The 25,021-nt window shown below is 42.2% G+C and overlaps 2 protein-coding genes across 5 annotated transcripts in view; one reads left to right on the forward strand and one right to left on the reverse strand.

Annotated features, from left to right (window-relative positions):
• fyco1a (FYVE and coiled-coil domain autophagy adaptor 1a) overlaps positions 1 to 25,021 on the forward strand; it is a 186,214-nt gene that overhangs the window by 102,342 nt on the left and 58,851 nt on the right. The window lies entirely within an intron of this gene.
• Positions 13,769 to 15,340, reverse strand: LOC122564488 (C-C chemokine receptor type 7-like). Its single transcript, XM_043719442.1, has 2 exons — positions 15,252 to 15,340; positions 13,769 to 14,910 (listed from the first exon to the last, which is right to left on the reverse strand). The coding sequence occupies exon 2, from the start codon at positions 14,875 to 14,877 to the stop codon at positions 13,831 to 13,833; it is 1,047 nt and encodes a 348-aa protein (XP_043575377.1). The 5' UTR covers positions 14,878 to 14,910; positions 15,252 to 15,340; the 3' UTR covers positions 13,769 to 13,830.

Raw genomic sequence — 25,021 nt, forward strand, 5'->3', positions numbered from 1 at the left:
ACGTTCCCACACTCTCAAGCACACACACACCCTTTACACTCACACACACGCACATACACACACTCTCTCACAGTCAGCTTTTCCCCCCCCCACCCACATGCACATCTGAGTTTGTGGGGTGAATTTGTACATGCAGAATTACATTTTATTTTGCTCAAAACTTGCATGAATCCATGTAAGATTCTGTAGATCTTTTTTATAGATTAGAATCAGTCTGAACATCAGGGCATGGACATACTCACACAGGGCAGATCATACCTTCAATGCATTATCTGGGCCAACATGGCACCTATTGTTAAAGTTCACTTGAGAATCTAACTTTTAGAAAGTTCTGGGATTTACATATGGAAAAACTGAAACCAACATGCCCATTGTAAAAGGTAAGAGACTTAACAAACAATCCAGATCCTTTTCAATGTATAATGTCAGTTACCTCATACTGTAAACTTTTGCTATAAATTCTGTGTCCTGATCTTATACTCCACAACCACCTGATGAAGGAGCAGCACTCCGAAAGCTAGTGCTTCCAATTAAACCTGTTGGACTATAACCTGGTGTTGTGTGATTTTTAACTTTGTACACCCCTGACTAACACTGGCACTTCCAAATAATTACAAATTGGCCTTTATAATTTATTCAGTAAGAAAGTCTAATTTCAAACGTTTTTGTCTTTTGGGTATCTGTAGCTAGCTGCTTAAAGCATAGCCTATTGTTTGTTTCTGTAGGTTTTTCTACCTTGGTAATAGCAGTTTAAACAAGTATTTCAGAAATTACCTTTGGGCATTTCCTGTTCATGTCTTTGAAGTAATTCTCTAAGATGACCTACAATGTCCTCAGTGGATACTGAGCAATGCTTCACCTCCCCAAATGTGCACTGCTGACTAGCAAGCTGGTTTAGTGTTGACTAATTGAGATCTGGCTGGAATTGGCCAGTCGGTTGACTGTTCCTGACTGAATACAGTGTACAATTCTGCATTTGATCCTACAGCAGGAAACCACCCATAATCCTGCCCACGACCATATTTAGAGATATTAGGATAGTGGGCAAGTAGATGTTCTGAACCACCTTAAAGGAAGAAAAATGTTAAGAGGTTTAGAGAGGGAATTCGAGCACTTGGGATTCTTTCAGCTGTCAACCCTATCAGTGATGTGATAATCAATAGTCAGTAATGGCCATAAGACCAAAATGCAGAAGTGTAGATAACTTGGAGGATTGTGGGGATAGAGATTGCCAGAGATAGGAGGCCGGGAATAGATTGGAAAACAAGAATGAGAATTTTAAAATTGAAGCATTGCTTGACTGGAAATCAGCGCAGATCAGTAAGTGCAAGACTGTTGAATGCTTTCAGTGGGCTTGGTGCAAATGAAGAGATTTGGGTGACTTCATGTGTTTGTGAGGAGAGAAATTGTGAGACTAGCCAGGAATGCATGATGTGATTTTTGAGAAGAGGACAGCAATATGATTTATGATCTCTTTGTTGCTGATACTCAAATGCCAATTCCACTGCCAAAGACAATATGAAACCATTTGTCTCTGTAACCACAAATGCAAGAGTAGCAGAACTTCTGAAATGGTTTACAATGGGCTTTGCAGAGTAATGCATCAGAAAACACCTAGATGCCAAAAAGCAACCAGAAATAATAAACCAGCAACTAAGCTCGAAAATACAAACAATTCCTTTCAAATAATTCCATCATACCCACCAAAATGAGGGGGAATGCTTGTTCATGGAATCTGTGGCAAGTGTTTGCATGTCTTTTCAATGTGAGGAAGCTATAGCACTGCAGTATCATTTGTGTTATGCTGGCAAAGCATCTGCGAAAACCTCAGAATGAGGTTAGTATGTGACAGATGAAGTGCTGTAGGTTATAAGTGGAAAATGTGACTGGCAAGAAACTCAAAATCCTGATTTAAACACAATATTGAGAATATATAATACCCAAACTCTGTGTGTCTATATCTGGAGGCTTTGTGGTCTCCTTCACACTTGAAAAGGGGAATTATATGTCTGAATTTGCCATCCATGACTTCTAGGCTATCACTTTATTATTCCTGGATCATTGATTCGCTGCTAAAACTAAATTTTACAAATTCGCTATCAGTATGAAATTTATCCTTCCGTATCTGTCTCTCTATTCCCTTCCCAATAATTTTACATTCATAAATTATAATATGCAGAAATGCTTTTGATGAGTAATTCTCTGAATACTGAGAACTCTGTGTGTGTGCGTGCGCGCCCACACATAAACACCCCCACACCCATGCCCACTCACCATGGACATGCATGTCAGTGCTGCACTCTCTAAGATACCACGGATGTCACTCATAACTCCTTCGTAGAATTGCGAGGCACCACACATTGAAGTCAACAGGCCAGTAAATAAAGAACATTTAGAGACCATATTGTCAGGGTGTCAATCTTTGTAAAACGTATTGTCTCAATTAGGATCAAAGCTCCACAGCTAAAAGATATAGTTGCAAATTGCCAGACAAAGTTCATATGTCAGAAGTGAGAAATGTCTTCACATTCAACAGGTAGTAATGTGGTTGTCTTTACATTCAGCAGGCATTGATGTGGTTGAAAAAAGAAAGACTGTTTCACTTCTGCTTTATAAAATTAATTATATCTGCCCTTTTTTCTTATACACATTTGTTTCTTACTGCTACATTGTAATTAGTTATCATCCAAGTTGTGGCCGAGTGGTCCACAATGAAGGTTATTGTGTTGTGAATTATGCAGCAGAATCACAGAGCAGGAAAGAGGCCATTTGGAACTTTGCCCAGTGCTAGCTCTTTGAAAGAGCTATCTAATAAGTTTAATTCCTTTATAGGCCTAGATGTTTCTCCTCTCTCAGTTGAGAGTGTGGTGCTAGAAAAACACAGCAGGTCAGGCAGCATCCAAGGAGCAGGAGAAGCAATGTTTTGGCCAAGAGCCCTTCATCAGGAATGAGGCTTGTGAGCCAATGGGGAGGGGAGGGATGGGGTGGGTTGGGGATGGGGTGAAGGTAGCTGAGAGAGTGCAATAGGTAGATGGAGATGGGGGTAAAGGTGATAGGTCGGAGAGGAGGGTAGAGCGAATAGGTGGGAAGGAAGATGGACAGGTAGGAGAAGTCATAAGGGCGGTGCTGAGTTGGAAGGCTGGAACTGGGATAAGGTGGGGGCGAGGGGAAATGAGTAAACTGGTGAAGTCCACATTGATGCTGTATGGTGGGACTGTCCCAAGGTGGAAGATGAGGCATTCTTCCTCCAGGCATCGGGTAGTTAGGGCGTGGCGATGGAGGAAGCCCAGGACCTGCATATCCTTGGTGGAGTTGGGGCGGGGGGGGAGTTGAAGTTTTCGGCCACGGGGCAGTGGGGTTGGTTGGTGCAGGTGTCCCGGAGATGTTCTCTGAAACGCTCTGCAAGGGGCTGTCCTATCTCCCCAATGTAGAGGAGACCGCATCAGGAGCAACGGATACAGTAAATGACATGTGGTAGTGCAAGTGAAACTCTGATGGACGTGGAAGGCTCCTTTGGGGGCTTGGACAGAGGTGAGGGGGGAAGTGTGGGCGCAGGTTTTGCAATTCCTGCAGTGGCTGGGGAAGGTGGGTTGGTGGGAGGCGTGGACCTGACAAGAGAGTCACGGAGGGAATGGTTTTTATGGAAAGCGGATTGGAGTGGAGAGGGAAATATTACTTTGATGGTGGGGTCCGTTTGTCAGTGGTGAAAATGGCGGAGGATGATGCGACATATGCGGAAGTTGGTGGCATGGAAGGTGAGGACCTAGGGGTTTCTGTCATTGTTGTAGTTAGAGGGGTTTGAGGGTGGAGGTGCGGGATGTGGATGAGATGTGCTAGAGGGCATCATTGGCCACATGGGAGAGGAAATTGCAGCATTTCTTTGAAGGAGGAGGATATCTGGTGGAACTGGTCCTCCTGGGAGCAGATGCGGTGGAGGAATTGGGAATAATGGATAACGTTTTTACAGGAGGCAGGGTGGGAGGAGTTTTAGTCCAGACTGGCCCTCACCCTGAATAATTTCTCCTTCAATTCCTCCCACTTCCTCCAGACATTAGGGGGTTAGCCATGGGCATGCGCATGGGCCCCATCTATGCCTGTTGGTTACGTGGAATAGTCTATCTTCCGCAGTTACACCGGCATCATTCTCCATCTTTTCCTACATTGATGACTGTATCTGCGCTACCTCTTGCTCCCACAAGGAGGTTGAACAGTTCATTAACTTCACAAACTCATTCCACCCTGACCTTAAGTTCACCTGAACCATCTCCGATACCTCTCTCCCCTTCCTGGACCTCTCCATCTCCATTAACAGTGATCAACACAATACGGACATCTTCTACAAACCCACAGAGTCCCACAGCCACCCTGGACCACACCTCCTCCCACCCTGCCTCCTGTAAAAACGCAATCCCCTTTTCCCAATTCCTCAAGCTCCGTCGCATTTGCTCCCAGAAGGACCAGTTCCACCACAGAACATGCCAGATGGCCGCCTCCTTCAAAGACGCAATTTCCCCTCCCACGTGACTAATGATGCCGTCCAGCACATCTCATCCACTTCCCGCACCTCCGCCCTCGAACGCCACCCCTCGAACCGCAACAAGGACAGACCCTCTTGGTCGTCACCTTTCAGCCCACCAACCTCCGTATACATCACATCATCCTCTGCCTTCAAATCTTCTGTCATCACCCCTTTCATCAAATAAATCCTTAACTCCACCATCATCGCAAACTACTGCCTTGTTTCCAACATCTCCTTGCCTCTACAAAGATCTTATCTGTGTAGTAACCTCCTATCTTCCCTGGAACTCAGTGGTGTGAATCTCTACAATTGGGTTTGTACCTGCTACAATGTTGAGATGGTTTTTATCAGAGTCACAAATGATATGCTGTATGATTGCGACAAAGCTAAATTGTTACCTTGCATTGTTTTTCCATTAGTGTCCAGCTGGCAGAGACTGCATGTTTTGAATCTTATCTATCTAATCATAGCCAGAGAATCGCCCGCAATAACTTCTCATTCTCACTGTTACTTCTGATGTCCCCCAGGATTCTAACCTTGGAATCTACACAGTTCCTTGGTGAAATCATCCAAAAACAGAGCCTCAGTTTTTGCTTGTACACTGACCGTATCCAGTCTAACTCACCACCACCTTTCTCAATGTTTCCACTGTTGCTAACTCATCCGTTTCTCTAATTAAAAATTGGAAACATCGTATCTCATTGTTTTTATTTCTGCTACAAACTCCCGTTACTTAGCAACTTTTAAAAAAATTCATTTATGGGACTTGGGTGTCGCTGGCTGGCCAGCATTGATAGCCTATCCCTATTTACCCTTGAGAAGGTGGTGGTGAGCTGCTTTCTTGAACTGCTGCAGTCCACTTGCTGTAGGTTGACTCACAATGCCATTAGGGAGGGAATTCCAGGATTTTGACGCAACTACTGTGAAGGAACGGCGGTATATTTCCAAGTCAGGGAGGTGAGTGGCTCGGAGGGGAACTTGCAGGCTGCCCTTGTCCTTCCAGATGGCAGTGGTCATTGGTTTGGAAGGTGCTGTCTCAGGATCTTTAGTGAATTTCTGCAGTGCATCTTGGGCATAGTACGCACTGCTGCTACTGAGCACTGGTGATGGAGGGATTAAATGTTTGTTGATGTGGTGCCAATCAGGTGGGTTGCTTTGTCCTGGATGGTATCAAGCTTCTTGAGTGTTGTTGGAGCTGGACCCATCCAGGCAAGTGGGGAGAACACTCCTGTCTGAGGTTAACCAAACTTTATTCAGAAGTGCAGTGTCACAGTTCACTCCAAGGTGAGCTTCCAACAACATACTTGTACCGCACCAAGCCAGCCTCTTTCCTCCACTAAAATATCACTCAGTTCCCTCTTGTCTCAGCTCATCTACTGCTGAAACCATGCCTTTGCTACCTGCATGTTAATGTTCTCCTGGCAAGCTGACTGCCTGCATTTTACCCCAGACCAAAACTCTGTTGCTGATTTGTGTCCTTAATTGTGTCAAGCTTGGTTCACTCATTACTGCTGGTTTTGAATTCCTACATTGACTCACATTTAAGCAACACCACAATTTTAATGTTGTCATTCAACTTTAAAAATCTCCACTTGGCTTGTCCCTGCCTGTATCTGTAATCTCCCCTACAATAATCATTCAGGATAACTGTCCACATCGAATTCTGGCTTCTTGAGCTTCCTGATTTGGTTTGCGCTGTTAACATAGCTGTGCCTTCAACTGCCAAGTTGTGAATCTCTGGAAGTCCTTTCGTAAATCTCTCTGCTGCTGTACTTACCTCTCTTTCTTCCTTTAAAAATTAACTTTAAACCTTTGACCAAGCATTTGATAATTTACTGTTATATATCCTTATGTGGATCAATGTAAAAGTTTACTTAAAATCTCCTGCAATGTGCTTGGGATATTTCATTATGTTAAAGGCACTAAATAAATATGCTGTTGTGTATGGTTTTTTGAATGCATCTGTTGAATCTCTCCGAACCTTATTTGTGTCAAATAAATCAATCTAGTGCATTGTGGCTGCATGGGCAGTTTGACAAAGATAACCCATTTCAGGAGATCATAAAGTACTTTTATCAGCAACCAAATCTTATAACCGAGTATTTTGAGTTCTTGCTCATCTTCTTGTCTTCCTTGCACTATTTTATCATTTTATCACTACCAGTGACTGATTTTTATAACTTACTAATGTCTGAATAGAAATAATGTTTTTGTATCTTGAATTACTGGAGCTAGAAACTGAATGTCTGCCAGTATACTGCATAAAACCAACATCAATTTAATGTGTTCAGAATTAAAACTCTAAGGAGTCAGTATATGTGCTATTAGTACTTTACGATGCAGAGTCATAGAACCCCCGCAGTACAGAAGGAGGCCATTCAGCACATTGAATCGGCACTCAGCCTACATAGAACATAACAGCCAGACTCTGTCCCCTACCATATTCTGTAGCCCCACATTTACCATAACAAATCCCACTTAGCCTGCACATCCCTGAGCACTATGACAATTACAGCATGGCCAATCCACCAAACCTGCACATCTTTGAATTATGGGAGGCAATTAGAGCACCCGGAGGAAACCCATGCAGGCACAGGGACAGCGTGTAAACATAGACAGTAACCCTGGGCTGAAATTGAACCTGGGTGCCTGATGCTGTGAGGCAGCAGTACTAACCACTGAGCCACCGTGCTGCACCATTTTAACATAGCACATTAATAAGAGTGGGTGGGAAGGCACATATAACTGTTCAATAAGGCGAAGAAAGGGACAGACATCAGAAATGACTCGGGCATCAACTGAGTAACAAGCAGTGTCAACTCAGTCAACCGTGCAAGGTCTTTCTGAAATATCTCTGGCAACTGATGGCCCAAATTCTTAAATCGCCTTTGGCCACAATGGAGGTGCCAGTGGACAGGGAGACAGCTAATATGTTTATGCTTTACAAGAAAGGTGATAGAGATAGTCTCCTGGTTTATCGACCAATCAGTGGTAGGGGAAATGTTGGAAAAAGTAGTGAAGGAGAAAATTAATCTCCATTTAGAGAGACAAGGTTTATTCAGGGACGGTTAGCATGGCTTTGTCAGAGGGAGGTCATGCCTAACAAATCTGGTAGAATTTTTCAAGGAGGGGACAGTGTTTGGATGAGGGCAAGGCAGTTGATGTAGTTTATATCAATTTCAGCAAAGTGTCACATAGGAAACTGATAAAGAAGGTAAAAGCTCATGGGATTCTGAGTAATCCCATGATTACTCAGAAGTTGGAAGTTGGAACCAAAATTGGCTTACTGACAGGAGAGAGACAAAAGGTGACAGAAAGCTGTTTGTGTGATGGGAGCTTGCGTGCAGTGATGTACCACAGGGATCAGCGCTGGATCCTGTATTATTTGGATTATATATATATAAATGATGTAGATGAGAATGTTGGTGGGGGAACGGAGCACTTTGAAATGATGTTTGCAGATGACTAAAAAAGTTGCAGATGATAGGATGGATGGTTGACAGTGAGGAGGAAGGTATTAAGTTACAGAATGACATAAATGGATTGGTCAAATGGGCAGGTCAATGGCAGATGGAATTTAACCCTGATAAGTGTGAGATTGTGCATTTTGAAAAACGAAACCAGACTAGGGAGAACTGGCAGGACACTAGGAAGCTCAGGTGAACAGACGGATCTTGGGATACTTCTCTACTGATCCCCAAAGGCAGCAAGGCAGGTTAGTAGGATAGTTAAGAGTCATACAGGCCTCTTCTCTTAATCAGTCATGACATTAATTGTAAGAGAAGGAAGATGATGTTGGAACTGTACAGAACTTTAATTAGGTCATATCTGGAGTAATGTGTGCAGTCTGGCCACCACACTATAGGAAGGATGTGATTGCACTTGAGGGGGCTTAAAAGAGATTAACCAGGATGTTGCCTGGGATGGAGCAGCTATGAAGAGAGGTTGGATCAGCTTAGGTTATTTTATCTAGTGTAGAGAAGGTTGGGGGGCGGGAGGGGAGCCTGATAGAGATATATAAGGATCTTGGACAGGGTGAATAGAAGGCAGCTGTTCCCTTTAGTTGAAAGGTCAGTAACAATTGGGCTCAATTTTTTAAATCGATTTTTTGATTGAAAGAAATTATAAAAATGATAACAATAAACCAACAACAACATTACTACGCATACAGTATAAAAAAAACAAAACAACAGCACAAACAAACACAACTATACTCGTGCAAAAAATGCAAATCAGTAAAGGTAATTAATAAATAGATAAGTAAATAAAACAGCTCAGCACAACAAAACATTAACAACTCCGAGAGCATATAGTAATACACAGGAGTTTATTTGAAATTCTTCCTTCGAGGAGATCATGATCACTAAATCGAATTGTCATGGCTATGCAAAAGCCCAAGTTAAGATGGCAGAAAAATCTCCATCCACATAGTCCAAAAAGGGCTGCCACATCCAATAAAAAATTTTGGTTTTCCGGTGTACCGTATTCGTAAAAAAGTCCGAAGGAATATGTTCGATGATTAGCCTATGCCAATTCAACAAACCCAGGACTTTGTCTATGCCAATTCAACAGACCCGGGGACTTTCAGAGACCCAACATGTTAGAGTATTTTTCCTTGCACAAAAAGTGAAAATATTTTTAAAAAAATTTTCCATGAGCGTGGGCACAGATGTAAAATGAAATGCAGGAGCTTTAAAGAGGATTCAAGAAAAATCTTTTCACCCAGAGAGTGCTGGGGATCTGGAATGCATTGACTGGGAAAATATTGAGGAGAAAGTGAGGTCTGCAGATGCTGGAGATCAAAGTTGAAACTTTATTGCTGGAACAGCACAGCAGGTCAGGCAGCATCCAGGGAACAGGAGATTCGACGTTTCGGGCACAGGCCCTTCTTCAGGAATGAGCAGAGAGTGTTCAGCAGGAGAAGATAAAAGGTAGGGAGGAGGGACTTGGAGGAGGGGCGTTGGAAATGTGATAGGTGGAAAGAGGTCAAGGTGAGGGTGATAGGTCGGAGTAGGATGGAGGCGGAGAGGTCAACAAGAAGACTGCAGGTCAGGAAGGCGGAGCCGGGCTGGAGGGATTCGGCTGAGACAAGGTGGGGGGAGGGGGGATGAAGAAACTGGTGAAGTCCAAGTTCATCCCCTGTGGTTGGAGGGTTCCCAGTCGGAAGATAAGACGCTCCTCCTCCGACCGTCACGTTGTTGTGGTTTGGCGGTGGATGAGTCCAATGACCTGCATATCCTCGGTGGAGTGGGAGGGGGAGTTAATAATTAACCTCATTAACTGTAGCAACTACACTCTCCCCTCTGCTTTCAAAATCTTCCTCCAAAGCAAACCTTTTAAGCATGCCTTTGGCCAGCTCTCCAAAATCAGGCTTGGCATCTGTTTTACCACTCAAACTAAGATTTTACTCTTTAACATGTTTCATTAGGTTAGAGTTATTATAGGAATGGAAGTTGTATTTGTTAATATATCACTGCAAGTATACTGTTGGCAAGTACTTCCATTTTCATTTCTTGTTTTGAATGTAACATCAATGACTGATTCATTTCTGAAGTTTGACCACGATAGAAGTGCTATTTCTTACTGAATTTCTCAATATTAACCTAGAGTTTATTTGCCTAGGTTCTGGCAGAAGATTGCGATAGTCAGATCAATGCACAGATTAATTTTTCCATTGTGAATGGAGACCCAGACAACTACTTCAATATTCATCCAGTCACAGGTTTAATCAAGGTCAAAGAGCGACTTGATAGAGAAAAAGTAAGAAAACATTGATCATAGAACCTTGTTTTACCATCCTGTTGAAATATTTCCAATTTAAATTGTTCTGTTCCTTTCAAGGTAAACGTGCTGTGTGAATAGTATTGATCCTTATAGATCAATGTTCATTTCAACACCTTATGTTAGCTGAGGTTAAAATTGACATTCTGCATTCAGCCATTACATTTCTAGGCTACCTACAGAGAAACTACAAGCAAAATTCATTCTCCTGGTTTCTGCAAAGTGCTATTCCATTGATGCTTTTATGTATTTAAGTTGTAATTTAATGTGACTTTCAAGATGTGAAAAGCATAAACAAGCCACTCGGCATGCTGAGGTCCCCCACATGATTATATTACTGTAAATAATTGAGCATTTGACTAACAAAATAGTTACGTTGCAGTGCAAGGAAAAATACAGTAAATGCATATTTCAAAATAACAGGTCTCTGATTTTAAGCCAACTTTGAGTAATTAATCAGGACCAATCAAGGAAAATGAGCATTAGCAGAGATGAATGTACATCAACGATCAGAAGTATTACCCTTCCGGAACTCTCCTCCAAGAGTAGAATACCTTCCTTTACCCATCATTTTATTGTCAGCTGCAAAGAAAATCTGTGGTTTCTGATATCAAATTATAGAATAATAAAACCAAACTACAATCTCTTTTTGATTCACTCTTGACAGCAAAAAGCATCCCCACACTCCAGTGCAAAGAAGAAAACTGATGATCTAACAGTAGGAATGCTGTTTCAGATTAAGATCCAATAAGATATAAGGAGAAATTATTTCCTTCAAAGGCTTGTGAATCTGGAATCTCCGAAGGAGGAGATAGACAAATTTTAATTAGTAACAGGTTGAAGGATGAACACGAAAGTGAAGTTGAGGCTGAAATGACATGAGCCATGATCATATAGAATAACAGAGCAGTGTTGAAGGACTGAACTGTCTACACTTGCGCCTAGTACTTATAGTTTTGTGTTCTTATACCTTGTAAGCACATTAATGTTGCATTATTCAGATGAAATATGGAACTGAGATTTTGTGTACCAATTCTGAGAAGCAGTGAGCTGGGCCTTCAATAGGGAAGTTACTTCTGACAAAATGGATAGAGCCAAGATTACTACAGGGCCTCCAAAGAGCTGCTTTATGGCTATTAATGCAGCTTCAAGCTGCCTGTTAAGTTCTTCTTAGCAGTTACAGGAAGACAGATTCACGGTTATACCATCTTACATCAACAAAGGTGATTAACAAAGCAGTTCTTAAAAGTGAAGGAGAGGCAAAAAAGATTCAAGTGATCCTAAGGACACTACCCCCTTTCTGTTCCAACTTGATGACAGATGATAGATGCCACCTTAAATGAAGTCTTGTCTTTCGGTCGAAAGATCATGAAGTTCAAGTCCTATTCCAGGATGTGGTTATAATATTTAGGTAACAGAGTATCTGGAAATGCTGATTTATTAATGTTGTATTATTCTGATGAAATATGGCACTGAGATTTTGTTTCACAATTTTAATGAATTTAACAATCACAGAACTATTGCAGGCCATCCAGCCTGTTGTGACTGTACGGTACTCCATAGGAGCAATTTCCTGAGTGTCATTCACCTGCATTGACCCCCTGGGTCTGCACATTCTTTCTTTTCTGATAGCAATTTAATTATTAATGAATGAATCCACTGATCCTGCCTATGACACATTGTTAGGCAGATTCTTAATGCTTGATGAATCAAAACATTTCTTTTCCTCATGATGCCATTGTTTCTTTTACCAGTCACCATAAATCTGTGTCCACTTTTTCTCAATTCCTTCACCAAAGGAACAAGCCGAATCCCTCCAGCCCGGCACCGCCTTCCTGACCTGCAGTCTTCTTCTTGACCTCTCCGCCTCCATCCTACTCCGACCTATCACCCTCACCTTGACCTCTTTCCACCTATCACATTTCCAACGCCCCTCCTCCAAGTCCCTCCTCCCTACCTTTTATCTTCTCCTGCTGAACACTCTCTGCTCATTCCTGAAGAAGGGCCTGTGCCCGAAACGTCGAATCTCCTGTTCCCTGGATGCTGCCTGACCTGCTGTGCTGTTCCAGCAATAAAGTTTCAACTGGGAAAATATTGAGTCAGGAAATCTTACAACTTTTAGAAAGTACCTGGATGAACACTTAAAGTGTCACAGTATTCAAGGCTGTCGCCCTAGTGTGGGTAAGTGGGACTACTCATCGTCAGAGAATCCTAAGAGTGTGGAAACAGGCCATTTGGCCCAATGAGTCCACACCAACCCTCCGACGAGTATCCCACTCCAACTCATCCTGTCCCTCCATTTCCCATGGCTAATCTGCCTAGCCTAGCTTGTACGTTCCTGGACACTGGGCAATTTAGCATGGCCAATCCAGCTAACCTGCACATGTTTGGACTGTGGAGGAAATCCACACAGACAGTCTTCCCAGGGTGGAATCCAATCTGGGTCTCTGGCGCTGTGAGGCAGCAGTGCTAACTACTGTGCCACCCTAGGTGGGTAGTAGTTAATGTTTGGCAGTACAGACTTGATGGGCTGAAAAGTCTCTTCTGCACTGTTTCTATGAGTCGCAGTTGACAAGGACATTCAACACCATATCAACTGTGCCATGTCAGCCTCCAACAAACTACAGCAGTGAGAGTTTGACAACAAGTCAACAAAAATATGAAGTAGTTGTCATGACCACAGATGTGCTTCAGGAAGACAACAAAAATTAAATATCAGAACTGATTTACAACAAAAAGTGTGATCATTGAAATGCTTTTTCTTGCATTAATTGCCCTAGTTATAACCGTAACCTTGCTCCTCAGGATGACTGTGAGGTCACTGCAAATCTTATGGAACTTGAGAAGTTCCAAACGGCTCCCTGCTGAAGTATTAGCATGGAAACACCAACAACCATAACACTAGATGGAATTTTATCAATCACCAGAACTCATGATTGACTTTTCAATGAAATACAGAAGTACTGTATTTTGCAATTATTCACTACCAAAGCAGGTGCCATTATACAGTATAACTGGTGCCTATCTTTCTGGGCTAAATTCTAAATTGTAGGACTGTGTTCATTTCTCTTCCCATTGTGACTTGGCTGAATTAAGTACTGCTTACACCACAGCAACAACTTATTTGAACTGTCATAGAATCCATACAGTGTGGAAACAAGCCCTTTGGCCCAACGAGTCCACACTAACCCTTTGAAGGCTAACCCACCATATCCATTCCTCTACCCTATTAGGAATAGGGTGCTGCTGACCTACATATCCCTGAACACTATGGGCAATTTAGTATGACCAGTTCACCTAACCTGCACATCTTTAGGACTGTGCAAAAAAACCCATGCAGACACTGGGTGAATGTGCAAACTCCATACAGACAGTTGGCTGAGGCTGGGATCAAACCCAGGTCCCTGGCGTAAGATAGTAAGACATATAAGCATGTGCAGTTGTAAATCACAAAAATTCAGAATAAATCAGTAAAACTAACGATTTGTGCTGCTTCTTTTATTTACAATTCTAGATCCATATAATATCTTTTATAAGGGATACATTGTTGTTGTTTCAGATACAACCGATACAGGTTGTGATGTCTCACACTCAGTTTTCAGAAGCCCAGCCAATTGTTTTTGACTGATGCAGCCAATATCTTTTAAAATCTTCAGAAAACTATTTCTAAACTTCACTCCAAGAAATCCATAAAGAATAGGATTGAGACAACAGTGTACATATGCAATGCTCTCTGTTACAATAATTGCGTAGTATAAATTGTCATTATCTTCACAACTAGTTTTTTGCCCATTGAACGGTAGAATATGTATCAACAAGACAATGTTGAATGGCAGCTCACAAATCACAAATGCAACTACAACTGTAATGATAATCTTTAATGATTTGTGCTTCTGAAACCTGTTAGCTTGGATTAGGGTTTTTGCAATGACTGAATAGCAAATGGTCATGGCCAGAAAAGGTATCAGAAATCCCACTACCATCTGTGTTACTTTCACTCCCACTTTGATCAGATTAGAAGAATCCACCATCTTACAGACAGATTTATTCGGTTCATCACTTTGAACTTGACTTAATATGAATTCTGGAAGAGCCAGAATCATTGCGAGCACCCAAATGCCCATACAGACTAACTTACTGTGAAGTATGTTCTTTCCAATATTAAGCATTTTTGTTGCTTGAACAATAGCTTTGTACCTGTTGATGCTCACACAGGTGAGTATTAGCATACAGCTGTAAAGATTGACAGTGTATGCACCATTCACAAGTTTGCACATATAAGTTCCAAAAATCCATTCAGAGTATGCATCAACCGCCCAGAATGGCAGGGTGCAGAGAAAGAGCAAGTCAGCAATCGCCAGATTCATCATGTAGACATCTGTCACGGTCTTCAGCTTCTCATAGTAAACGTATATCACAACAACCAAAGCATTCCCCAGGAGCCCTGACACAAATAAAATGGAATAAAAGCAGGGTATAAAAACATTCCTGAAATCTGCAACTTTGGCACTCCCACAGAATGTAGACGTTGCATAGGAGAATGTGGTATTTTCATCATAATATTCATATTCTGTCATCGTTAGAAACCAGGAATCAGTCACAGGTCACACCTGAAATGAAGCACAGGATTTTGTCAAATATTGGGTTGTATTCTTATCTGGTTCTTCCAATGGACTTACACAATTATACCATTAACCAAAATAAAGTTATGATTTGTTCAAATAATCTGATTAATAAATACTCATCCTAGTAATTTTCTTTTCCAAATGTTTTTAAGTGGCATGACCTGCCAAATTTATTTCTTACTATTCGCTATAGGCACTTAGTCCTTGTTTTGTTGCATAATCATTGCAAATTATAGAAAAGAAAATATATTTGAGCATTTGAAAAGTAAATATTTTTAAAGCATACTTTTTAAGATTCAACATTGAAAGCATCACTGAAAACTTACCTCAATTCAGGGAAATGTTGCAACTCTTGTATTAGCAGATAAGCCTGCCAGTCATTGGGTTTGAGAACACCTCAAGCTGCATGTTACAGGTGATTTGAAAGAGAACCCAGAACTGTTTATGTTTTATGTGTTGACATTTAGGGAAATAACGCATGCTTTAATTATAGAACAAGACTTCCTGTCACTCACTTTGCAAGTGGATGTTTATCATACTTGCAATACACTTGTTTCTATGACATAAATTCAATTGGTAAAGTGATGACACACAAAAAAAAAAGTCAGGCCACCAATAAAGGAATTCATCCCACTCATCTGTTGATTGCACACAGACCTGTAGATTTCTCAAGTATTAGACAATTCTTTTGCGTATAAGAGGAAAAAGGGTGTTCCTACAATCTTTTCCGTCAATGCATTCCTGATAATTGCAACTTGCTGCATAAGAAAGAGCGCCCCTCACCTGCTGTCTTGACAAACACCTTTGATCTATATCTTTTGCAATTACTGCTCCTTCTGCTACTGAAACTTGAGGCCACAAAATTTAGTCAGGCCTGAAAATGGGAGCACTGATTGTGATACTCAATTAACCCAGACCCACAACTTCATATCAAAGCAGAATACTATAGATGCTGGAAGGCTGAAATAAGCACACAGAGTGTTAGAGAAACTCAGCAGATCTGGCGGTGTCTGTGGAGAGAGAAACAGAGTTCATGTTTTAAGGCCATATGACTTCTTCCAAACTGAAAGAAGTTGGAAAATCATTTTAACAGAGGCAGAGGAGGGGAACAGATGCTGGAACCTAGTGAAAAAGATAAAGGGATTGCTAACTGGGGTGGAAGAGAAATAGAGATATGAAATGGAAATTGCTGGAAAATCTCAGCAGGTGTGGCAGCATCTGTGGAGAGAAATCAAAATTAATGTTTTGGGTGGAGTGACTCTCCCTCATGTTGCCAGACCTGTGAGCATTTCCAGCATGTTTTTTATTTTTTCTCTGATTTACAATATCCATGGTTCTTTTGGTTTTAATAGAGATATAAAATAATTAATTTAAGCGGTGCAATAGTGAAAATGGGTCCTTTTGGCTGACAGCAAAGTAAACAGGACATAAACCAGACAAAGCTGTGGGCGTGAAAGTCGAGGGGAGAAGAATGCAAGAGATGTCTCTTGATTAAACTTAAAAGTATAAGCCATAAGTATGAAGTTAGCCTGGAGCAGTGTTTTGTAAAAGAATAAGACAGTTCTATTTTCTGGGTCTGTAGATTGAAAGAAGCAAAAATGGCCTTTAGTAGCGTGATATGCTCTTCTTGTCGGATGTGGGAGTTTAAGGAGAGTTTACGTGTTACTGAGAATTATATCTGCAATAAATGCCATTGGTTACAAATCCTATCAGATCGAATGGATGGCAGTCAGAGGCAATCGAGAGACAGTCAGAGGCAATGAGGAATTTACAAGAGCAAAGGGGTGTGGTGGATGGCAGTTATAGGAAGGGAGAAAAGTCGCAGATATAGTCGGATAGATGGATTAACTCCAGGAAAGGTAAGAGAGGTAGACAGGTAGTGCAGGAGTCTTCTGTGGCTCTGCCTCTTTCAAACAAGTATGCTATTTTGGAAAATCTAGGGGGTACTGGCTTCTCAGGGGAATGTAGCATGAACAGCCAGGTTTCTGGTTTCGAGACAGGCTGTAATGCAATGAGGAGTATGTCGGGTTCCAAGAGATCAATTGTATTAGGGGACTGTCTAGCCCAAGGCACAGATAGACATTTCTGTGGCCAGCAGCGAAAAATCAGAATGGTGTGTTGCCTCCTTGGTGCCATGATCAAGGTTGTCTCAGAGAGGGTGCAGAATGTTCTCAAAGGTGAGAGGGACCAGCAGGAGGTCATTGTACACATTAGAACCAATGACATAGGAAGGGAAAAGGATGAGATTCTGAAGGGAGAATATAGAAAGTTAGGCAGGAATTTAAAAAGGATGTCCTCGAGAGTAGTAATACCTGGATTATTTCCAGTGCTGCAAGCTAGTGAGGATAGAAATAGGAGGATAGAGCAGATGAATGCATGGCTGAGGAGCTGGTGTATGGGAGAAGGATTCACATTTTTGGATCAATGGAATCTCTTCTGGGGTAGAAGTGACCTGTACAAGAAGGACGGATTGCACCTAAATTGGAAAGGGATTAATATACTGGCGGCGAGATTTGCTAGAGCTGTTCGGGAGGGTTTAAACTAGTAAGGTAGGGGGGGTGGTATCCCAGGGAGATAGTGAGGTAAGAAATGAATCTTAGACTGGTACAGTTGAGAATGGAAACAAGTCAAACAGTCAGGGCAGGCAGGGACAAAGCAGAGAACGAGGTAGAACTGATAAATTAAACTATTTATTTCAATGCAAGAGGCCTAACAGGGAAGGCAGATGAACTCAGGGCATGATTAGGAACATGGGATGGGATATCATAGCAATTACAGAACGTGGCTCAGGGATGGACGGGACTGGCAGCTTAATGTTCCAGGATACAAATGCTACAGGAAGGATAGAAAGGGAGGCAAAAGAGGAGGGGGAGTGGCATTTTTGATAAGGGATAGCATTATAGCTGTACTGAGGGAGGATATTCCCGGAAATACATCCAGGGAAGTTATTTGGATGGAACTGAGAAATAAGAAAGGGATGATCATCTTATAGGAATTGCATTATAGGCCCCCTAATAGTCAGAGGGAAATTGAGAAACAAATTTGCAAGGAGATCTGTTACCTGTAAAAATAATAGGGTAGTTATGGTAGGCGATTTTAACTTTCTAAATATAAACTGGGTCTGCCACAGTGTTAAGGGTATAGATGGAGAGGAATTTGTTAAGTGTATACAAGAAAATTTTCTGATTCAGTATGTGGATGTCGCTACGAGAGAAGGTGCAAAACTTGACCTGCTCTTGGGAAATAAGGCAGGGCAGGTGACTGAGTTGTCAGTGGGGGAGTACTTTGGGGCCAGCGACCATAATTCTAATAGTTTTAAAATAATGATGGAAAAGATAGATCAGATCTAAAAGTTGAAGTTCTAAATTGGAGAAAGGCTGATTTGATTGTATTAGGCAATAACTTTCAAAAGCTGACTGGGGGCAGATGTTCGCAGGTAAAGGGATGGCTGGAAAATGGGAAGAAATGAGATAACAACAGTCTAGCGACAGTATATTCCTATTAGGATGAAAGGAAAGGCTGGTAGGTCTAGGGAATGCTGGATGACTAAAGAAATTGAGGGTTTGGTTAAGAAAAAGAAAGAAGCATACGTCAGGTATAGACAAAATAGATTAGTGAATCCTTAAAAGAGTATAAAGGCAGTAGGAGTGTGATTAAGAGGGAAATCAGGAGGGCAAAAAGAGGACATGAAATAGCTTTGGCAAATTGAGTTAAGGAGAATCCAAAGGGGTTTTACAAATACACTAAGGTCAAAACGGTAACTAGGAAGAGAATAGGGCTCCTCAGGAAGGCAGCCTTTGTGTGGAGCCGCAGGAGATGGGGGAGGTACTAGACCAGTATTTTGCATCAGTGTTTACTGTGGAAAAGGACATGGAAGTTATAAAATGTGGGGAAATAGATGGTGACATCTAGAAAAAATGTCCATATTACAGAGGAGGAAGCGCTGGATGTCTTGAAAAGCATAAAAGTAGACAAATCCCCAGGACCTGATTAGGTGTACCCTAGAACTCTGCAGGAAACTAGGGAAGTGATTGTTGGGCCCCTTGCTGAGATATTTGTGAGGTGCTGAAAGACTGGAGGTTGGCTAACGTGGTGCCACTATTTTAAGAAAGGTAAGTAAGGACAAGCCACGAAGCAATAGACCAGTGAGCCTGACGTCAGTGGTGGGCAAGTTATTGGAGAGAACCCTGAGGGACTGGATGTACAAGTATTTGGAAAGGGAAGGACTGATTAGGGAGAGTCAATATGGCTTTATGCGTGGGAAATCATGTCTCACAAACTTGATTGAGTTTTTTGAAGAAGTAACAAAGAGGATTGATGAGGGTCAGAGCAGTGGACGTGATCTGTATGGACTTCAGTAAGGCATTCGACAAGGTTCCCCATGGGATACTGATTAGCAAGGTTAGATCTCATGGAATACAGGGAGAACTAGCCATTTGGATACAGAACTGGCTCAAAGACAGAGGGTGGTGTTGGAGGGTTGTTTTTCAGACTGCAAGACTGTGACCAGTGGAGTGCCACAAGGATCGGTGCTGGGTCCACTACTTTTCATCATTAATATAAATGATTTGGATGTGAGCATAAGAGGTATTGTTATTAAGTTTGCAGATGACACTAAAATTGGACAGTGAAGAAGGTTACCTCAGATTACAAGGGGATCTTGATCAGATGGGCCATTGGGCTGAGAAGTAGCAGATGGAGTTTAACTTAGATAAATGCAAGGTGCTGCGTTTTGGGAAAGCAAATCTTAGCATGACTTATACACTTAATGGTAAGGTCCTGGGGAGTTGGAGGATTTGAGCTATAGGGAGAGGTTGAATATGCTGGAGCTGTTTTACCAGCAGTGTCGGAGGCTAAGGGGTGACCTTATAGAGGTTTATAAAATCATGAGGAGCGTGGAGAGGATAAATAGACAAAGTCTCTTCCCTGGGGCGGTGGAGTCCAAAACTAGAGGGCATAAGTTTAGGGTGCGAGGGCAAAGATATAAGAGACCTAAGGGGCAAGTTGTTCATGCAGAGGGTGGTATGTGTATGGAATGAGCTGCCAGAGGAAGTGGTGGAGGCTTGTACAATTGCAACATTTAAAAGGCATTTGGATGGGTATATGAATAGGAAGGGTTTGGAGGGATATGGGTTGGGTGCTGGCAAGTGGGACTAAATTTGTGTTGGGAAATCTGGTAGGCATGAACGAGTTGAACTAAAGGGTCTGCTTCTGTGCTATACATCTCTATGACGTTATAAATGAAGGACAAACATCATAAACGTCAGGTTCTAAAGCAGTGGAATTTAATATTGAGTTCTGGAGGCTGTAAGGTACCTAAGTAGAAAATGAGGTATTTTCTGAAGAAAAGTCACAGTGTTAGCTTTGCTTTCTCTTCACAGTCAGACCTGCTGAGTTTTTCCATCTATGTTTCAGATCTCCAGCATCTGTAGTACTTCCTTTCATTATGGAGATCCTTCAATTCAGAAAAAGGGTCACTGGACTCAAAAGGTTAACTCTGCTTTTCCTAGCTCCATCCAGCCCAGTTTCTTGTTTCACAGTGGTGGGACAGAGAGTAATATCAAAAACCTCAGGAGGCAGGCTATCAATTCAAATATTGTGAGGCTGCAAGGGGTGCCACATTTAACCTGTTTTACGATTATTAACCTTAAATAGTCACGTTCAGCAAATTTGGCACAGCTCCCCAAACCCAACGCAAGAATGACTATGTTAACTGCTTTTAGGCCATGGTGGGATTTGAACCCATGGCCCAGAACAATAATGCGGGGTTTTGGATAACTAGCCCAATGACACCACTGCCTTCACCACCACCTAATCAGAGGCATCAGAAGATATAAAATTTAAAATTCAAGAGGTAATAATGAGCCCTTACGAATCTTTAATAAAAGCTCAGTTAGAGCAAACGTGTGCAGTTTTGGGTTCTGTGCTGTAGGGAACACATTGAGGGTGCAAAACACATTCAGTGATGTCAGACCTGATATGATAAAAGGGAAAGCAAGCCTCATAAAATTTGGAAGGGTAGTGGTTTCCAAATGGCAACAAAATTGTGGTATAATCTTTCATAATTTAAGCTTGTGGAACAGTGGTGAGAATACCTTGCAGAGGCAGTGACCTCAACTTCCAGGCACCATCTCCTTCTGGCTGGGAAGCATTGACCTGATTTAATGTTTGTGAGGCTATTAATTAGCTCAGAACAAGACTTCAACCCCACCCGTGAAGTAGTCCTGCTTACGAGAGCTGACAATAAATCAAAAAGCTGGCTACTGAAGAAGGGTTACACCCAAAACATTGACTTCTCCATCTCCTGATGCTGCCTGACTTGCTGTGTTCTTCTAGCCTCCTGCTTGTCTATCTTGGATTCCAACATCTGCAGTTTTTTTGTCTCAACTCTCTTATCACAGCAACATCACCAGGGCCAGGCCCCAGTCTGAACTGGGAACCAAATTATATCCAGTGTTTCATAGGGAAACACTGGAAAGTGAATCTACAGAGATGTGCTGTACTGAGAGATCGCTTCCATTATGTCTGACAGGAGGGATCTCTCTCAGCTTGCAAGATACTATGCAAAATACCAGCAACAACTGGAAGAGACCCTTAAGTGGACATTAGTAGGCCACTTTAGAAGCGCAATTAGCCCAAGGATAGGTTGCCTGCCCATTATACCCTGCATCCTTAGTACAACACCAGCAGAAGCAGGTAAGCAAATGTACAATGTCCACCCATTGTTATGACCAGTGCACAGCCATGCAAGAGGAAAAGGAGTGATAAAATTCAGGTCAATGGGACATTGTAAATACAATCTGCTTCCAGTAGTTGTTGGATCAAGGATTATGGTTTCAATGTTAAATCTGAAGAGATTTTGCATTGACAACAAGATAAACTGATTGTACACACTTAAGACTGTGGAATTAATTTCCATGGTTGAGGCAGAAGCTATATTCTGAAGTCTGTTGCTTCCACATTGTGATTTAGAATGTTATAATGCCAACCTGTGGCCAAATGGAGAATTACATGCATTTGCTCAGAAAACAGTGGTCAGTGTTAGCACTGGTGCCTCACAGCGCCAGGGACCTAGGTTCAGTTCCACCCACTGTCTGTGTGGAGTTGGCACATTATCCCCATGTCTGTGTGGGATTCCTCTGGGTGCTCCGGTTTCTTCCCACAATCCAAAGATGTGCAAGTTAGGTGGATTGGCTGTGCTAAATTGCCTGTGGTGTCCAGGGATATGCAGGCTAGGTGGGTTAGTCATGGGAAATGCATGGTTACAGGGTTAGGATAAGGCGCTGGGTCCAGGTGGAATTGTCTTTGGAGGGCCATTGTGGACTCGATGGGCCGTTTGGCCTGCTTCCACATTGTAGCGGTTCAATGATTCTATGATTTCATTCATGCAGGCATTGGTCAAACCTATATGTAAAATGAACGTTAACAGCTGAGGGATGTATCAGGCAAGGTGGCTAAATTTGCAGGTGACACAAAGGTAGGAATCTATGTCATGAAGATGATATAACAATGATGCAGACAGCTTTATAGGATAGGTTAGGTACATGGATTAAAATCCAGCAGATGGTATATTATGTGAGAAAGTATAAGGTTATTAACTTTCACAAAAAATAATTTAAAAACAGCATTACTTAAATGGAGAAGGACTGTGGAATTCAAGGGTGCAGAGGGATCCAGGTGTTTTGGTCCATGAATCATAGAGGTTAATGTGCAGGTACAGCATGTAATTAGAAATGCTAATGGTATGCTAGCCTTTATTCTGAATGAGTTGGACACAACAGTAAGGATAATATGCTTTAATACCGTCGGGCCTTGGCAAGACCACACCTCAAAGTACTGTGTGCAGCTTTGGTTTCCTGATTTAAGGAAGGATGTAAGTTGGTTGAAGACAGTTTCAAAGAGGTTTGCTAGATTGATACCTGGACTGAGCATGTTGCTTTACGACGAAATATTGGACCTGTTGTGGTTGTTTTTACTGGAGCTCAGAAGTAAAGGGATGCTTTGACCCTGAATGGTCTTGACAAGTTGTACTTGGAAAGAATGATTCTTGTGTGAGTCCAGAACCAAAATCCAGAATTGTTCTAAAATTAGGAATTGTCTTTTTAGAACAGAAATGAAGGGATTTTTTTTCTCTCTCAGAGGGTTGTGAGACTTTGCAATTCTCAGTCTCAGACGATGATGGGTCATTGAATACTTTTAAGACAAATATCGATAGATTATTCAATTAAAATCAAAAGACTGACAATGCTGAAAATTTGAAAATAAGTCCAAAATCTGTGCGGGTTTCCTCCGGGTGCTCCGGTTTCCTCCCACAGTCCAAAGATGTATAGATCAGGTGAATTGGCCATGCTAAATTGCCCGTAGTGCTAGATGTTTTAGTCAGAGGGAAATGGGTCTGGGTGGGTTACTCTTCAGAGGGTCGGTGTAGACTGGTTGGGCCAAAGGGCCTGTTTCCACACTGTAGGGAATCTAATCATGCTGGTGAATCACAGCAGCATCTGTGGAGAGAGAAACCAAGTCAACGTTTCGAGTCTGATGTGCCTCTTCTTTGGTTCATTTTCACGTTTGAAGAAGTCATGTCAGACTCAAAACATTAACTCTGTTTCTCTCTCCACTGATAGATTATTGTTTGGCAAGAGAATGGGAGAGCAGATGGGAATGTGGAATTCAGACCACAAACAAATCAGCCATAATCTTATTCAATGTGAGAGCAGGCTTGGAGGGCCAAATGGCCTATTTCTGCTGTTAGATTACATTCCCTACAGTATGGAAACAGGCCCTTCGGCCCAACAAATCCACACTGACCCTCCAAAGAGTAACCCACCCAGACCCCTACCCTACACCATGAACAATTTTAGCTTGACCAATTCACCTAACCCGCACATCTTTGGATTGTGGGAGGAAACCCACGCAGACACGGGGAAAATGTGCAAACTCCACACAGTCATCTGAGGCTGGAATCGAACCTGGCTCCCTGGTGCTGTGAGGCAGCAATACTAACCATTGAGTCACTGTGCTGCCCCTTGTTTCATGTATTCTTAATTTCCAACAAATCTCATTGCAGCCTTTGAACTGTACTGGCTAGCCTGCACTCATTAATGGTAGCTTTGAGGGCAATCAGGTAAGGCAGCAGCAGTAATGCCTCATTTCTATTTCAGATTGCTTCACTCCATATTTTGATTATAAATGGACACAATTATGACCATTCCAATGCTATCTGTGTCCAGAGGACAGGGATCCATCCATGAGAAGGGCACAGTGCTTAAATCACACAAGCCCACTGGAAACATTAGAAAAGAGGATGCACATACTCTTCTCTATTACATGTCCCACTAGAAATATAAGAGGTGAGGTGATGGAGGGATTTGTAACCAAGGATGAGAAGTGTAAAATGGATTGTCATTTAACAGGGATCCAATGTTGGGTCTAACAGTGGACAGGATGCCTTGTGGGCCCCCAACTATTTCTTCGCAGACTAAGCTGGTGGTTGACTTATGCGAGGAGTTGGGGCTGGTGGATATTTGGAGATGTCTTCACCCTACCGGCAGAGACTTCACCTTTTTTTCAAACCCACATAAATGTCACACGAGGATTGATCTCTTTCTGGCTCCCTCAGCCCTTCTGGATTCGATTATGGGTTGTAAAATTGGGAATATAGCTATCTCTGATCACATGGCGGTATATTTGGAGGTTAAGGCCAAGAGTGAAGGGCTAGGTTTGTGGCACTGGTGTTTGGACCCTTTTCTCCTTCAGGATTTCAAATTTGTGGAATACGTTTTGAAGGAGTTTCAGGAATTCTTGACAATCAACTCAGGCACAGCTAGTAGTCCATCTATGCTATGGGAGATTGCTAAGGCCTTTGCTAGGTGATTAGTTATTTCATATTCGGCTAGCCGGAAACGTCAGAAGGAGGAACAGCAGCATCTACTTGAGAGGCGGTTGAAAGCTGCCGAGGCGGCACATTTTGCATGGCCTTCGGTGAGTAAGCTACAGCAGATCAAGGCCCTCCAGGCTGCCTTGAATTCAATACTGTCGCAAAACACAAAGAAAGAACTTGCTTTTGCTAGACAAAGGCTGTTCGAATATGGGGATATGC

The sequence above is a fragment of the Chiloscyllium plagiosum genome, chromosome 29 (assembly GCF_004010195.1).
Source record: "Chiloscyllium plagiosum isolate BGI_BamShark_2017 chromosome 29, ASM401019v2, whole genome shotgun sequence".
NCBI classification, from domain to species: Eukaryota; Metazoa; Chordata; class Chondrichthyes; order Orectolobiformes; family Hemiscylliidae; genus Chiloscyllium; species Chiloscyllium plagiosum.

Excerpts from the sequence above, each read along its gene's own strand:
- LOC122564488 (XM_043719442.1), bottom strand. The coding sequence starts at position 14,877 with ATGACAGAATATGAATATTATGATGAAAATACCACATTCTCCTATGCA.